Source organism: Larimichthys crocea, chromosome X (assembly GCF_000972845.2).
Source record: "Larimichthys crocea isolate SSNF chromosome X, L_crocea_2.0, whole genome shotgun sequence".
In the NCBI taxonomy this organism is placed as follows: Eukaryota; Metazoa; Chordata; class Actinopteri; family Sciaenidae; genus Larimichthys; species Larimichthys crocea.
The window spans coordinates 3840638-3857467 of NC_040020.1; the positions used below are offsets into that span (position 1 = coordinate 3840638).

General features: G+C 41.3%; 1 protein-coding gene across 1 annotated transcript; it reads right to left on the minus strand.

The window, feature by feature from the left end:
- Positions 1–457: 457 nt before the first annotated feature.
- On the minus strand, positions 458–16772 carry papss1 (3'-phosphoadenosine 5'-phosphosulfate synthase 1). Its single transcript, XM_010741303.3, has 12 exons — positions 16474–16772; positions 14554–14668; positions 14198–14433; positions 13604–13742; positions 12819–12937; positions 12429–12542; positions 12116–12227; positions 8926–9131; positions 6277–6412; positions 5631–5899; positions 4460–4689; positions 458–1668 (listed from the first exon to the last, which is right to left on the minus strand). The coding sequence occupies exons 1-12, from the start codon at positions 16531–16533 to the stop codon at positions 1530–1532; spliced, it is 1875 nt and encodes a 624-aa protein (XP_010739605.1). The 5' UTR covers positions 16534–16772; the 3' UTR covers positions 458–1529.
- Positions 16773–16830: the final 58 nt, after the last annotated feature.

Sequence of the window (16830 nt, forward strand, 5' to 3'; positions counted from 1 at the left end):
TTTAACCCTGTATGTTCCACTTTCACTGCACCGCTGCATCTGGGAGCCAGCTGCAGCTCTTTGTATACAGCGTGCGAGTGTGTCTGAGTCTGATTAGGGTCACTAGAGGGTCTGTCTCATTCAATATACAGCTGATTGACCAACTGGGAGGTCACAAAAGTTCCAACAGGCAAGGCCTTAGAAATCATAGTGTGCTGTTCCTATAGAGGACAAAATGCACTTAAAACAGGTTCGTCACAAAGACATGAAGAGCTATTGAGTTGTCACCGGCAGCTGAAAGTTGATGACATCTCATCAATGTAAGTTAGCTCCTAAAATACATGAAATCCTGTGCTGTCACTTGAGATTAAGATGAGAATATATTATATACTTAAAAGTCTGTGCTGCAAAAGAAAACACACACGTGTGCGGTGTGTGACAAACCCTAAGATTACAGAAAGGAAAAGTAAACAAATTGTTCTTTTCGCTAAAAATGGTTTATTGGACAAGGAAGATTACAAATCTGATCCCTTGATGGTAACCATCAGCCATCTGTTTATACAGGCCAACTCTTAAAAATGAATTACCACATGGAAAATATTAGCAACCCATGAGGGGGAAAGGGGGAAAAAAAATTATACAAATGATGAAAACGTAACAAAATATCAAGACTCAGAGACAAGCACCAAAACTACGTGCACAACAGTTTTAAAAAAAAATAAGAGAAAAGTTAGAAGACAATAAATAGACTAAATATGATAAAAAGAAAAGTTTTTCCTTGGAGGTTAGGAAGGTTAGGGTTGCATATCCCAATAAAAAAACATCTTTAATACTAATCTGTATTGCAGACGGTTTCTTGAAAAACTAGACAGAGTAACAGTGTAACATTAAGACAAGTGGGACGAGAAGCAGGTGTGTGTATGTGTCCTAATTCAAACAAGACCATGATCATATGAATCCACTTTCCTGAAGACCAAGGCACTCAACTTTTACATCAAATACTTGTGTACACCAAATTCTGAGCAATTACCGCTGCCACTTGCAAACATACAGTACAAAGCAACTTGTTTGGGTTTCAGTAGTGAGTTAAACGAACTCGAGCAGGTGCAATAACCTTTTTTTTTTTTAAACTTGGACATCACGAATACTCAACATTCATCCGCGCCTATTCAAGCACTGGTCAACAGTACTTTCCATACAGGTCACTATGAATCTTTTTTACACAGTATTTTTGTAACCAGTCATCAGAATACAGTTATAAAGTTAGTGAGAAACACAAACATACTTTGATCTTTTTTTGTTTTTCTCTCACCTCTGACCTCTCCAACTATATTTCACAGACGTCAGAGCGAAGTGAAGTACGTACAGTTAAAAACACAAACATGATGAGGCTAAAAACAACTGAGACAGAGAGTGTATGAGTGACGCATACAGAAGCCAGAGCGTGGTTTTTGATAGTAGATGAGTGGTCCCCACATTTGTCATCTTAAAACACCAGTAGCAACCAATGTGTTTCCATGGTTTCGCTTCTTTCATCTAAGACTCGACCTTTAGGCCTTCTCCAGTGACTTATAGTATTCTTTCAGCACAGCCCAGGCCTTCGGCGCCATGAAGCCGTCAGGAGGATTCTCTCCCTCGCGAGCCATCTTCCGCATGCGTGTGCCTGAGATGAAATCATAGTCTTGATGGCTGAAAAAAGAAAATAAGAAAGAGAAAAAGAGGTTTGAATAACAGACATATTTCAAATCAATGAAAAGATGCTTATCAACAGGAGGGGAAACGGGAGCCAACAAAAACCGCATGCTGCTTTAGAATCAAGTGCATCGAGACGCATGAGCATTTCTGCAAACACAATCCAAAACCCAAGACGAAGCTTTTTCAACGTTTAATATCTCACGTCGGATCGGGCCCCCATACTTAGGATTGGCTTGGGACGTATCTACATGCTTCACAGTGAAATGAGACATGATGACTGTTCTAGTTCTGACATTTCTGGCAGCTGATTCAACAGTAATTCCTCCCAAATCGCTCTGTGGCTAGAGAGATACTGCGACAATCCAGTAAGCACCACTGAAATGATGGTTGTAAAGTGAGGCCAGTGCAGCTCACGTTCAACATTTATGAATTCTTCAAATTTAGTGTGCTGGGAGCAGATGTATAATTTATTGCCTGTTTTTGAGATACTTTATGAGTCTTTACTACACACTGCTGTCTGCAACCAAGTCTTTACTTTGTTATTAGCAGGAGCAGTTGCCAAAGTCAAGAGTTTTCTACTCCAATATGCAGGTTTTCAGTAAAATTTTCAAATATTGCGTGTGAATACACATCTGATTTATGTGTTAAAAAACCGGTAAAGATGAAGTCAAGATTGATTGCTTGAGTTTTCGTTTTAGTTACCAAAAAACTGCTATTCAATGCAACGCTCTAATATACTTGTAAATGAATTGTATGAATGTAAATACTTTATTAAATGAAACCCTTGCCGTTAATTTAGACATGTTAAAATCTGGATTATCACTTTGGAGCATCAAACATACGACTGTCAAACATCCTCACCACCAAGCAGGAAGGAATGTGACTGCAACACGCTTCAAATTAAAGACTGTCAGGAAGAGTCTTTCCGATTATCAGATTGTAGATTGCAACTTTCAAACATTCTCACGTCTACTCTGTCCTCTCTCTCGCTGCACGAGACCGCCGCGTTTAGGAAAGATGTGAACAACTTTGTTTAAAGTGAGCAGCCAAGGACAGCCTGAGCGGAGAACTGGCACAAGTTCATCACATCTTCACAAGCCTCGTCTGTTACTGTCAGAGATAATCAGGACAGCTTTGGACATCTTGTTTGGAAATATTTACACTTATCTTATATTTCACTCAAAGGAGGTCAAAGTCCTGCTGTTTATGAATAAAAAATAAAAGTGCTATTACATGACAGAGCATGTCACATTATTCTGAAACGATAAGAAACCGTGGAGAAGACTCGACAGTTCACGAGTGTGAGGTAAAAAAGCCCCTGGCGAATTCTTCCGAGAACATTTTTATACAGTGTCAAATTAGAAACAGCTTGCCGTGATCTGAGCCATCACACTTTAGAGAAAGTACTGAGGGGTATTGCTGGTGATTACGATAAGCGTCCATATTCCTCCTGAAATTTGGCAAGCCGCTGTCAACGTGCATGAGAGAAAGGAATGCCATAAATCTGAGCGAGCGACGACTACAGACTTTGGAAATCCAGTTACCGTCTTGCAGTTACTCTCCAGCTTTAGCGTGAAAATGACAGCAGGCCGGTGAGTCGGACAGTTTCTATTAGACGATACAGCATAGTGTATTTGAAGAGAGGACAGAGAGGTGATTTTCCATGTTCTGATACAAAAACAGAGCATATTTTTTTATTTCTACACCAACAAGCCTATGTTATTGCACAATGTTTGCCTACAATTAAGAATTATGTACCCACAATATTTTTGCAGATGTTTTTTATCCTTTTTATTTATTTCTCCACTCTTATGTTTACTACACTGTATTTTACTACACATCTGCCTGTATATGTGACAAATAAAACTTTTATTTCACTGTTTTTCCTGTCTACTTGCTGGTATTGTTACAGAACATAACCCCATCCTTCCCCCCTTTTAACAGAAATGATAAATAAACTTATAAATAAACCTTCTTGACATTCAGGAAACAGACTAAAGTGTTTCAGAGAGCAGGAAACGGCCTCTCTTTTTTTTCTTACCTGGTCGTATCATAATTTCATAGTAATGGAAACCTAAAAAGAAAATGCTTGCTCACATTTTTAAAAACATACTATTTTCAGCAGCACTAAAAAGTACTACATGTTCCCGACCAACTATTTGCTTCGGACTTAACGTCATAAATGTGCATCATGGAAAACAAAGCAAATCTTCTGATTAGTCTGGCCATATTTACTTTTAACGTTCCTGGCCAGCTAGAGTTGCGTACCCTGATGGTGGAGGCTGCATCAAATCCGGACAGGAGGCAGTGAGACTGCATGATTTTTGTTAGTCATGTGCGGTGTCTGTGCAACAGACTTTAATTAATGGCAGGTCTTTGTAATTTCTCAACAAAGCTCAAACTAATCCACAAAACCTTTAAACTGTATAAGAAAGAAAAACAATTCCTGTTTTTCTTGGCTTGGCATTTTACTGTAGATAGACGGAGAAGAAGGAAAGAACGTGGATGAAAGGGTTTTGTTTTTTTTTTAAAAACAAGACAAGCCTAATGAGTAATTAATTTAGAGAATGTAATTTCTGTTTAGGCTGCTGGTCTAATTGGGCTAAATGAGAGGTATTACTCTGGTCTAAATCTACAAATAAGCTATTGAATTTAGTGTGAGCAAGCACTGCAACTTTGACTCAAACTATTTCTGTTTTCCAAGACCATGATAAACTTTGGTAAACTATGGAAAACAAGAACCAAGCTTTAAAAAAAAAAAAAAAAAACCTAAACAACTACTCACTTTTTGGGATCGTAAAAGTCCATTGCTCTTTTGACCTTGTTGTAAGCAGCGACTTTAAAGGGTACAATTTCAAGGGTGATGAGGCCTGGAGCCATGGTGAGGACCTTGGCCCCATGAGTGGGCTCGTACAGGTCCTTTCCAGTGTCAGGGTGGGGCATGCCTGCAGGGTCACGGCCTACGATGTAGAAGTTGGCGCCGGCCACCATTCGAGCTCTGCAATGCCACTGAACCTGTGGACAGAAAGAAGAACCGTAAATACTGGAGCAACACCGACATGATTGGAAAGAAGTAAATGATTATTTTTTATGTTCTTGCTTTCTGTGTTTACTACAATATCATGCAATATATTACCCAATACAAGTGGATAAAAGTGCAAAACATTATCTGAAATGTTAAAAAATAAATCCAGTTAAAAAAAAAAAGACAACTGACAGCTACCTTAACTAGTTTTCCACAAGTTCAGCCAGCCAGCCAGCCTCGAACACAGATTGCTCTTAGGAATTTGCATTCAACATTAAGACTCGCTCAGGCTCTTTTTCTGTTCCTCATTATCAATAATTGCTAAATCTCTGCATCACTCCTTGACAGTTACTAATACCAGTGCCATTAGGTTCCTGCCAATGTAGTTTGTATGTTTTAAGATCTACGATATTCAGATCAGTCTTACAAAACAAGTGCTTTCATTATGTTTCAGCTGAACACCGGAGAGAGGTAGTTTAAATATTTGAATGGCAGGTCAGAAAAATGATAAATAATATAGGCTGGAGCTCAGTGTGGCTCTCTAAACGTTCCATTCAGAATTACAAACTAAATAAATTCACTGCCTGACATCCACCAGCCTCCAATCTGCTCTCAATAATTTGCGCTATAGCTTTTCCAATTATCATAAGTGAATGATTAAAAGATTCCCAGCTACACAGCTACGCTCAGTCACACGAGGTGGTTAGAGTATGGCATGGAAACACTAAACAGAGCGCCTCGAGACAATTGTAAATCCGCCTTCCTGCCATTTTTCACCCTCAAGAATTTGCACACACCGAGGATTTGACAGCGACTGTTGTCATTACTCAGCACTACAATCAAATTTTTTGTTCCATGTCAGATCTTTTTTTTTTCTTAAAGAAAACCTCAAGCATGTAACCACAAATTCAACATTCTTCATAATCATCACCTCAGTTGGCCCGGCGTACATCATGGGTGAAGGAAAGATAGCTACGATGGTAGTGTCTGGATTCAGTACGCCCTCCTCCAGCACGGCGGCATGCTGCTTCATTCGCCAAGGCAACGGCACGTCATCGTCCTTGGTCCAACCTCCCAGTGGGTGGAGCAGCAAGACTGGGCGGCGGTAGCCTCGCTCGATGAGACGCTTGTGGGTGTCCTGCATCAGGAGAGCATGGCCGTTGTGGACTGGGTTGCGGAGCTGGAAGGCGAACACAGCGTCTAAATAGAGAGAAAGAGGGTGGATGAGAAGGTTGTGTTAAACTGCGACCAAACACATCTGAACACAGCTGTACAAAACAAACAAAAGGCCACAGTGTACCCAGAGATAATCAAGCAGCTAAGTGCCCAACCACTGAAACCACATACAGGGAAGGACTGAATCACACTAGAGCTTTCTCTCCCATGACTTCCCCACTCTTGTCTCCTTTACTTCCTTGCCAAAGACCAAACAAAGAACAAAAGTATTGAAGCGGGCAGAATATCCTCCCTCTTTCAAAAAAAAGGTATTAAGAAATACTATAGTCCTTGGTTCAAGCTGTCATCAGCATTTTGTACACATGAAATATAAATAAAGACCAACAGAACTTGGCTCATACCTGCATTCATTTCTTTAAACTTCTGTTTGAGCTCAGTGGGTGTCAGTCGATACTGATCCAGTCCGTCGTTCCAGCAGATCCTGTCCAGAACCTGCAGGTCTCCCCCGACCAGCCAGTCCCCACTTTCCATCACCATCTGAAATTGGAGTCACAATGATCATGACAGGGAACACAACTCAAACATAATCCAGACTTAAGACACTGTGGTCCATAAAAACTTCACTGTGCTGGAACCAGGCCAGCGTGAATTCTAATAAAACTCCCAAGTTATTACCCAGTTGCGACGGGGACACACCAGCATAAATCAAAGGCTGCGTGTCGTTAAACAGTCAACAAAGCTCTGGCATTACAACTCTTCTGCATTTGGCCACATCGACTACCTTAATTTCAATAACAGAGCAGAGACAAAATCAGATTGTGTTCCACGATATAACCTGGTGATGAGCTCATGACCACATTGAAGAGAATTTTTTTTCCCCCTCAAGAGAATAATCCAACAATGTCACACAAATCCTCAGGATTCAGGCAAAGGCTGCTATTGTTTCAGGCAATATCTTTCGCCTGCCTCTTGTGGCATTTATGAGACTGTAGCTAGAGTTACTGAAAACACTGGCCTGTGCGATGTTAATGTGATACAAAGTGACAATTCTCTACAGGCTCAGTAATAAAAGAAGCACAGCCCCATCGTTGAGACGGAGAGAACTCAAAACAAAAAGGCCACAAACGAAACCTTAAGTATGTAGGCATTGCGAAAAGCCGATTTGGAAGTTGATAAAAAAGATGTCACTTGTTTCATGGGCATGTAATTTATCATGTGAAACAATGAAAAGGAAAGCTCTTTGATATCTATACTTTTTAAACAGGCTGGCAAACTATACATAAAAAATCAGAACGTTGTCAGCTGTGGAGGCGTCTACGTGATGTGATCAATAACCACTTGGCTCCGTTGTAAGAAGTTTTCAGTGGGTTTTTTCCACACTACAAGTAATCCAACCTGTCCACTGCTGGCTTGGGAAGAAGAGACATGAAAGATGCTTAACAGTCGCACTCTTCTGCGAGATCAACAGCATAGACAAGTCGCAATTTATTTTCCTAGCGTAAGCGAATGGGAAATGCAGTATCTGCATGGCTATATCAAAAGGAGCATGTGTGCTCTGTTTAAAATTGTTAAAAGTGCCCCAGGACTTCACATGTGAAACGGGCCCTAACCAAATAAACGACCTCTACACCATCGTTTCCGATGAAGGGGGCTCCTGTCTGACTGACGCACAGGTAAACAGGAAACAGTGGATTAACTACGTGTAATGTGGAGCAGGTCGTTTCTGGTTTGAGACGTGCGGGATGAAAAAGGTCGTAGCTACCAACGCAGAAGTGTGTTGACAGACTGAATCCGGTGCAGAGACTTAAAACACACACTTATGTATACGCTCCTTAATGAGTGACACCTTAATCACAGCAAGCTGAACACACATGTTCGAGTTGGAGTGGATAAAGAATGACAGTTGTGGAAATACAGAGTACTCAGCGTGTGTTTAAAACCAGCCCTGGGACATCAGGTGTTGATACTGGAGTGTCATGGTACCAATTTAAGAAACTGGCAGCCTCGTGCATCGTAAAGAACACATTACCAAGCCAGATTGAATCATGAACAAGGTGAGACAAAAAAAAGATATCTGCGAAAGATTAAAAACGTCTACCAACTGCGCTGACATATTGAGACAGCTGCCGTGATCGAGTTAATCTCCATCCAGGACTTTTAGCAGCATAGGGCTTTAAAATGAGCCAGTGAGGTTTACAGTTAAGTCTGACCCCTGCGAATGAAATCACAAAAACCACGTAAGTTACTATTAATTTTGTCTTGTACCTTTGCCAACGTACAAGTGGCCAACCAACTGCACTAATCCTGAAAACAATGGGATTTAAAATTAGCCGGACAAGCAACTTTTAAAAGTAACCCTGCACTCCCAGTCCACGCAGATGAGTTTTATAAAAAGGCGATCTGACAACTATCTTTGTCTGCAACGCCAGACCGTTCCGTTCTTTTCCAGCTACAAGCCAATGCCACTTTTCCGCAGGGTGTGCAGGATCATTTCAGGACGTTATCTCGCCACCGAGTCTACCTGAGCCCCACAGCAGTCAATAGGAGACAGATGGAAACAATTCCCGGGTATATTTGGAGAAGGGTTGGGTGAGCGGAAAGGTGGAAGCTGGCAGGGATCCCACAGCCTGTTGAGCTGCGCAGTACATTCTCATACTCATTTGGTCGAGGCTGAGCGAGAGACTCAGCATCCAAATATAACACCTGCGAAATGAGGGTGGACCAAGAAGATCAAGTGATTACACTGGGCGTCCTGACAGACTGTGAGAAAAGCGCCGCTCCTCCACCTATTCAGTCTTTCCATAAGCAATGTGAAAAGGCCAGCTTGGATCTGTCTTCTATCAGCGCCGAATCCAGGGAGGCAGTTTGCTTTCACATGCAGAGTGTTTATCACATAGCACACTGAGACAGGCTGTCTGCAGCTCTGCGATGCTGCTCAGTACTTTCGCCAAGGTTGAGCCCTAGGTTTTCTCTACCATAAAGTCATATTGTAAATTCAGCTTTCGGGGAATGAAAACTGTGACCCTAAGTGTGACATCTCAAAAATGTACCTTGATGTAGGGGTGGTCCTTGCAGGTGGTTCCCCACTGGCGAGCACATCTCTCTTCTTTGCGGTGTTCATAAAACTCAGGGTTGCGTAGGATGGCCACTCGTCTGCCCTCGTAAACCAAGGCCATGGCTGTCACACCATCTAAACGCTCTTTATCAGCAGTAGACACCGGCAGCACCACAGGCACTGACAGGTTGATAACGCCACCTAAGGGAACGGAGAACCAAGAACATTTTTATGAGTGAAAAAGGGATAATTATGCAGAACGAAAACATATCAGGCCTATAATTAAGTATTATTTTCGTTATCATGTAATCGGCTGGTCATTTGCTGGAGCCAGGTTTGTCTAAAAATGCTAGAAAGTAGTGAAAAATGGATTTTTATTATATCCAAAAGCTCAATGTGACATAAATTTAAACTGTTTTTGTTTTTGTCTGACCAACAGTCCAAAACCAAGATAGCACAAGATATCTAGTTTACTATCAAGAATATCAGGTTATATAAACATGACGTGACAAAAACAACAACTCGCATAAGAAAAAACAGAAGATGTTGGCATTTGTGCTTGAAAAATGACTGATCTTGACTGATTGTTGCCAATAAATTAATAGAAAAACTGTTTTAGCTCTGTTTTAGCTTTGGACCACATTTGTTGCTGTAGTTCAAGCTTCAGTAAAAGATACCCTGTGGAGGTTATGACCACTTGTAGCACTATGGAGCAACATTTCTGTGAGTGGGCCTCCCTTCTCTTTGTATAATGCACATGGGCAACCTGATACACCGTCCTTCCGCCATTTTTAAGCTATTCCACTGATCAGCTGTTGGTTGCAGTGAAGACTCAGTGAATAAGATGACTGAAAGTTGGCAAACGCGCACGTAAACATTGCACAGTTCTAAATATTTTTTTCGCCTTTGCAGATGTGAGGATGGAAATGCATTAAACACGATTTTAGAGACCTCGGAGATGGACTAATGGAAAACGCCACGGGGCATCTTTAACATCGGATAACGATCCATGAAAAACAATGTAAAGGATCCAAACGCAAAGCTCCGGGACACTGAGAACAGACATCCTACAAAAGGCAGGTTAAAATGTTCAAAGGTTAGGTATCAACAAAACAGCTCAACCGTTCTAATTAAGTTTCCATTCTGCACCCCTTCAGGCTACATGTGGAATATACAGCTAAACCACAGGCTACAGTGAGTCTTCAAGGCTGCAATTTAAGAAGCTTGTGGAGGAAAATCCCCTCTTAAGCTAAGCTGGATCTTGACCCCTTCTCATTTTATGATTTGGGGCCACGTAGTGACAGCGTACTGTTGGCGGCTTCATTTTGCCGTCCAGGTTGATGAAAACGTCTGGACCAGCACGCTTTTCACATCACATCAGATCAAATGCAGAGAAAAACGGGAGGGGATGCTGGCTGTTCAAGCCCCCACCTTCCCCCTGCCCCAGACCCTCTTCTCGTCCCCTCTGTCACAGTTTAGAGCGAACAGCTGGTTCCAATAAAACACACACACACCCAAAGACTGCCAAATGTCCGAGCGAGAGAGACACAAGCTTGAATTCGGGTCTCTGTTTATTTTTGCAGGCTATTTGATTAGTCAAACATGCCAGTTTCTGCTTCCAAAACAGTTTTAGTGTTAAAGTGCGGCCGATCAATTCTTTCACTGTGTCAAATCCCTGGGAGGAAGTGAAAATGGACAAATGGTGGTGTGCAGTGTCAATCAATACAAAAGCCTCTTCCTCTGCGCCGCTCTCCCTCCGGACAAACGGGAAAAGTAGAATCAAGACTTTTTACGTCAATACATATATTTTTGCCTCTTCCTTTAACCCAGACAGCTCAGTTTCTCAGGCTAGATGCATTTCTGGGGAAAGAACTTAAATCATCTGTGAGAATTTGATGTTTTTATCCTTCATTGTGGACACTGGTTGAAATATATAGTTGTCAAAATCTCAAAATGAAATACAGGCTGTGTTAACTTTCAATTTATTTTATGTATTTCTTCGTTTCACTCTGTGTGTGCCTTTAACTTTTGGCGTAGCAACACAAAACTGAGGTTTGAGTGGCCGTATGGGCAATAACAATAAATTGACTTTTTCTTGGAATTTCAAACAATACATGAGAAATTGCTCTAATTACACCATGAGGCTGTACACCCAATGTGATATTTGTTTTCTAAAAAGTGCCAAAAAAACCAAGGCGTTCCTGGGTGCAAATGGATTTACTTCACCAACATGATATATATCATCATCATTCTTTAAATCCTGCATGTAAACCAACTTAATTACTGATTATATCAACGTGTCACCCTGCCACCTAGCCATGTTGTACATTGCTGATGAGTAATGGAGCACTCCTTCAGAATGGCAGCCTTGTTTAAAATATGCATTGCAGTTTACACAGACAATGCAAGGGGTGTATTTGTTAATGTAATTTAACACTCAATTTAATCAGAGTGCTCACATTTTAACAGAATAAAGCAAAAATATATAGTGGAACACAAAGAGCTACAGCTGATTTTAACAGAATAAACCAAAAATATATAGTGGAACACAAAGAGCTACAGCTGACAGACATCTGAGGGTCAACTGACAAAAAAAATAAAACTCATGTGTTGAATGATGACACTCAGTGAGTTTTAACTGTCTGTTTGTGAAGCCATGGAAGGTTGCTGTTCTTGTATGAAACTGTAACATGTTACAGCTAATAAACTGAACTAAACATCTTTGTGCTCACAGTGCTGAATTTCTTGTATATATGGTACAGTGATGGTGCCAACAGAAAGTTATTTATAAAATTTAACAATGAAGTTCACTTGTAAGTAATGTCTACTGTTCTGACAGAAAGCCCTCTGCTACTTCTGAGTTACCCATTTTGTGAGTACTCCACCCCATCTAGTGCCTTTTCTGTGGTATAGCAACACCAATTATTTTTTTTTTTTACACAATGAAATCTTAACATTGTATTTTTCTTTAAAAAAAAAACAAAACATAAAACATCCGGGGTGTCGATTAGCTCAGTTGGTAGAGCATTGGCCCCATGTATGAAGACAGCAGGGACCCAGGGTTTGAATGCAACCTGTCATTTATTCCCCATCTCTCTCTCCCTACATTCCTGTTCAGCTGTCTCTGACAAAAATAAAACTTGAAAAAAGGCCAAAATAATATCATAAAACATAAAACATCTTACCGTCCAGCAAACAGTCAAAATGAAGACACTGCAAATACTCTCTCTCTCTCATGAAGCCATTCAGAGGAGTGGCCCAGCCTTCGGCCAGCACCTGCACCCACTGCATGTCCACCTGAGGATCGCACACACAGTCACATACAGTAGGTTACCAACAACTTATCATATATGCAAATGAAACCAACCAAGATAAAAAAAAACCAAAATCAATAAACAGCTGCTCTACATACAGCGTATGAAAAGACTATCAACTGTAATTTTGCTTCATTAATTTATTACGATTTATCCAAATCAAAAAAAGGAAACTCAGAAGCACCTTCCCGATCTGGACAGCAGGCAGAGTCTCTGCATCCGCCTTAGCCAGGTCCAGCTTATTCTCCTGAACGTACAGCTCTTTCACTTCATAAGATGCATCAACAGGAACTATATCCTGCAGAATCAGAAGAATGAGAAATTAATAATTATAAATAAAAACAAAAAAACAGGCTGTATCATCAAAACTTGGTCTACAATCCACGAAAGGAGTTCTGATGAACAAGATACAGTGACGTCAACATTCATACAGATATGAGGCGTCACTGCCCCCTAGTGGCCAACGGAGGAATGGTGTCACAGTTTGGTGTGTAGGTGTGAACTCCAAGCCTCTAGCTGTGTCTCATACACATTTTAAAACGTGTCAACGAAGCAGGATATTTCCTCCCCTCACCCTCTCCTGAAGTAGGTCAACAAGCTGTTGTATGCACTCATTCACACTGCAGGAGTCGGTCTTCAGCACCAGCTCTGGAGCCTCTGGCTTCTCGTACTCTGAGTCAATTCCAGTGAAACCTGATAAAATAAAAGAGAATTACATGCACAGTGTGAGTTTAACGCTGATCATATAACTCCTAATCGACATGAAGCATCAAGCTTGTATTCTATTTGAATATTTGAGGGTATCCTATCACAATGATTAAACAGCACTTGCAGGTATTTTTGTTAAAATACCCTTTAATCAGTAACAAAACCATGATTAATAACAACTTTATCTATATTTTAGAATGAAGAATTACTACATGCAACAGGTTTAGTGTTACAGCCAGGAAATGTCGATTGATTTCAAGTTGTAATAAATCTGAATTCTTCATCTTTCTTAGAGATTCAAGTGGTGATTCACAGAACAGATCAGGACAACTACAAGAGTGCAGGGAGACTGACAAAGGCTGATCTCCTCTGCAAGTACATTGGTTCAAGATCACCACAATGTGATAAGAAACACTTCCTCTGACAGTAATGCATCAGTTTTATTATCAATGTCAAGTCATTTCTGTGTAATTTGATAAGAAATGATGTAACCTACAACAGACCTGATGGAATGAAGTTTGTTTACATTTTACAACTTGACTGAAGAGTAGAGTACTATGTAACAGATGTTAGTGTGTATCAGTATGAACCCCCAACTGGCCTTGAATCTACTGATGCACAGCACCTAAACAGTATTAAACTATACTCCACCTCTTATCTCCCCCGCTCGAGCTCTCTTGTACAGCCCCTTCACGTCCCTCTGCTCACAGACATCCAGCGGAGCGTCTACAAACACCTCAAAGAAAGGCAGCCCTGCAGCCTCGTGGATCTTCCTGGCATTGAGGCGATCCTTATAGATAAACGAACACACATGATTCAGCCAGAGTTAGTTTCTATCGCAAGAGGATAGCACTCACTGCAGTGTACAGTCAATAGGTTTCTATTGCAGCAAGCTAACAGACCGTAAAGGGAGAAAAGAAAGCTCAGATACAATCATGCACCTGAGTCTTTCTTTATTCAAAAATTCAGGGAAATATCATATAAAATCTTGACTTTATCATGCTACATCACAACTGCCACATCCATCGTTGGAACGGGCATCATCAGTAACGTCATCATCAACAAGTATTAAGAAATCCAAATCCAAAAAGAAATGAAGCTGGTCAGTGCCAATTTTCTTTCACCTTAGAACAAAACCGTTCATAATTTATCTAAATGTGTTTCAATTGTGATTACGTAACAGAATGAGAGAATTTACTAGAGCATCAGTAAGGTCCAGCCACATTTGTCCCCGTCGTCACTCACCCTGCTGTAGGGAGAGATGAAGCTGGCAATGCAGACCAACCCAGCATCAGCAAAAAGCCGGGCCACCTCAGCAATACGTCTGATGTTCTCTTCACGGTCCTCTGGGCTGAAGCCTAGGTTTTTATTCAGCCCCTGACGGATGTTGTCCCCATCCAGTGTGTAGCAGGGGATACCATGACACACCAGGTACTCTTCCAGAGCCATGCTCACTGTGGTTTTCCCTGCACCGGACAAACCTTGGCACAGAGGGAAAACAACAGCATTGGTGAAACAGCTGTAGGACGATACACAGGTACAGACAGGACACCTTGAACTTTGATTTTGTAAATCAAAACCGGTGACATCTCATAACCTACCACTCAGCCAAACGGTGCATCCCCTGAAGCCTCCTCTTGTGCCCACAACCTGCCCGCGCTTGTTTCGGCTGACATGATGAGCCTGATAGGTGACATTGGTTGCACGCTGCATTCCCTGAAATGATACAGATTAAATGTCGAATTTAGCACACCTGAAGACCAAATATAAAGGTTTATATATATATAAAAGAAGATAGGAGAGAAGAAGAGATCAAGCCTTACAATCACATCAGGAAGTGGCTTTAAAATATGATTTCTCAGACCTTTATCAGCTGTTATCCATTATGAAGAAAGCTAGGAACGTGTACATAGAGCTGAAAGTCATCAGTACTCTACAGATTATGTTCTCAGTTAGCCATTTTAAGACTGTGATTGGGCCTCACGTCCTAACATTTGAGATTTCTGACCTTCTCTTCAAAAAACGACTGAAACATTCACAGACCAGCAAACTGTTGCTCCATATGTTTGTCTGCTGTTATTGTTTGATATGTTTGAGCGCACCACGATGTGTGAATGTCGCCGTCTGCACAGAACACAACCGTATTTATTCCACCACCTGCACCATCATCAGTCCTTTACCCAGTTTAGTTAAATATCTATAGATAGTTACACATGTGCATATATATCTATATTTAAGCAAACATGTATACCTTTTAAATATGTATATAGTTATGTTTCATGTTCTTATGTCTACCTGTCACGTCCCTTGTCTTTTAAACTGTGTGTACACACACCTGGCCAATAAAGCGATTCTGATTTTGATTAATCCTCAACAGCTGTATGTTTGTGTTGATTTGTCCTGTACACGCGACATCTATTGCACATCTGTCCATCCTGGGAGAGGGATCCCTCCTCTGTGGCTCTTCCTGAGGTTTCTTCCACCTTTTCTTTCCCTGTTAAAGGTTTTTCCTCACTCGAACCGAGGGTCTAAGGACAGAGGGTGTCACTCCCTGTGCAGATTTTAAAGCCCTCAGAGGCTAAATGTACTTTGTGACTTTGGGGCTATACAAATCTTCTTTGCTGTTGTTTGTTGGGGCAGCAGCATCAGAGCCAGCGACACCAACAGACTTGAAAAGATCATCAAGAAGGCTGGCTCTGTTCTTGGACTGAGACTTGAGTCTCTCGAGACTGTGGTGGAGAGGAGGACGGTGAATAAACTGTTCTCCATCATGGACAATGAGCAGCATCCTCTCCACCACACAGTGGACAGACAGCGGAGCAGCTTCTCCCACAGGCTGCTACAGCTCCGCTGTCGAAGGGACAGATACAGGAAATCTTTCCTGCCACATGCCATCACATTGTATAACAACAGCTAGGTCATAATCTACAATCTACAGTCACCTCACACTTCTCCCTACTGTGTACATATCAACACTGCCAACTTGCTGTATATACCTCTGTACAATATATTTTATTTTATCGTATTTACTATTGCTTTTTCTGATATTTTATTATGTATATTTTGCTTTATAGTATATTTTTATTTTTTGTTGTCACTTGTCACTTTGTGTAATGCTGCTGCTGCACTATAATTTCCCAGCTTGGGATAAATAAAGTATATCTATCTACCTATCTAAATAAAATCTGATTAGATTTGAACTGTAAACACACTACAGCTCAGAGTTAGCATTACAGTGTTGTTTTTTTACACCCTTTAAGCAAACATGCATTTGTGCATGCAGCAGCAGGTCACCTGGCGAAAGAAAACAAAGTATTTAGCTGGAAAGGTAAATGTTATCACAGCTAGGACGCTGCATGTCCTTGCACTAACAGCATTAGCAGTGAACTCATTAGCGCTGCTAGCAGCAGCTACGGAGCTAGGCTAAGTGTTTAGCTTTAAGCTGTCGTAGTAGTTCATTTTGGGAACTTGTTAGAAATTAATTAACTCGGCCCCAAAAACAAAAAGAAAAGAAAACTCACCCAGCTCTCAGCAGCGTTGCTTAGCTTCTGTTTCTTATGGGAGTTGCCATAAGTCTCCATGGCTGGTTCAACCTGTTTTTAAAACAAACACAACGAGAACACGCTCGGCTCTTTTGTTTTTGCTAACACAGATTTTGTTTTTTGTTTTAATTTTGTTTTTGGCACAGGTTGTCTCCGGTGAGTGGAGGAGCCCGGAGCCGCCGAGGAGGGGAGCCGAGGCTGGGCACAACAACCAGGAAAGAGCCACGTACCCCGGCGTGGACGTCGACGACGACGGGATGACGCATTTCCTCAACCGTCGTCGTCAACGGTCGGTTCGGTATAAGAAGAAGCTGATCTGAGGTCAGTTTTGTCTCG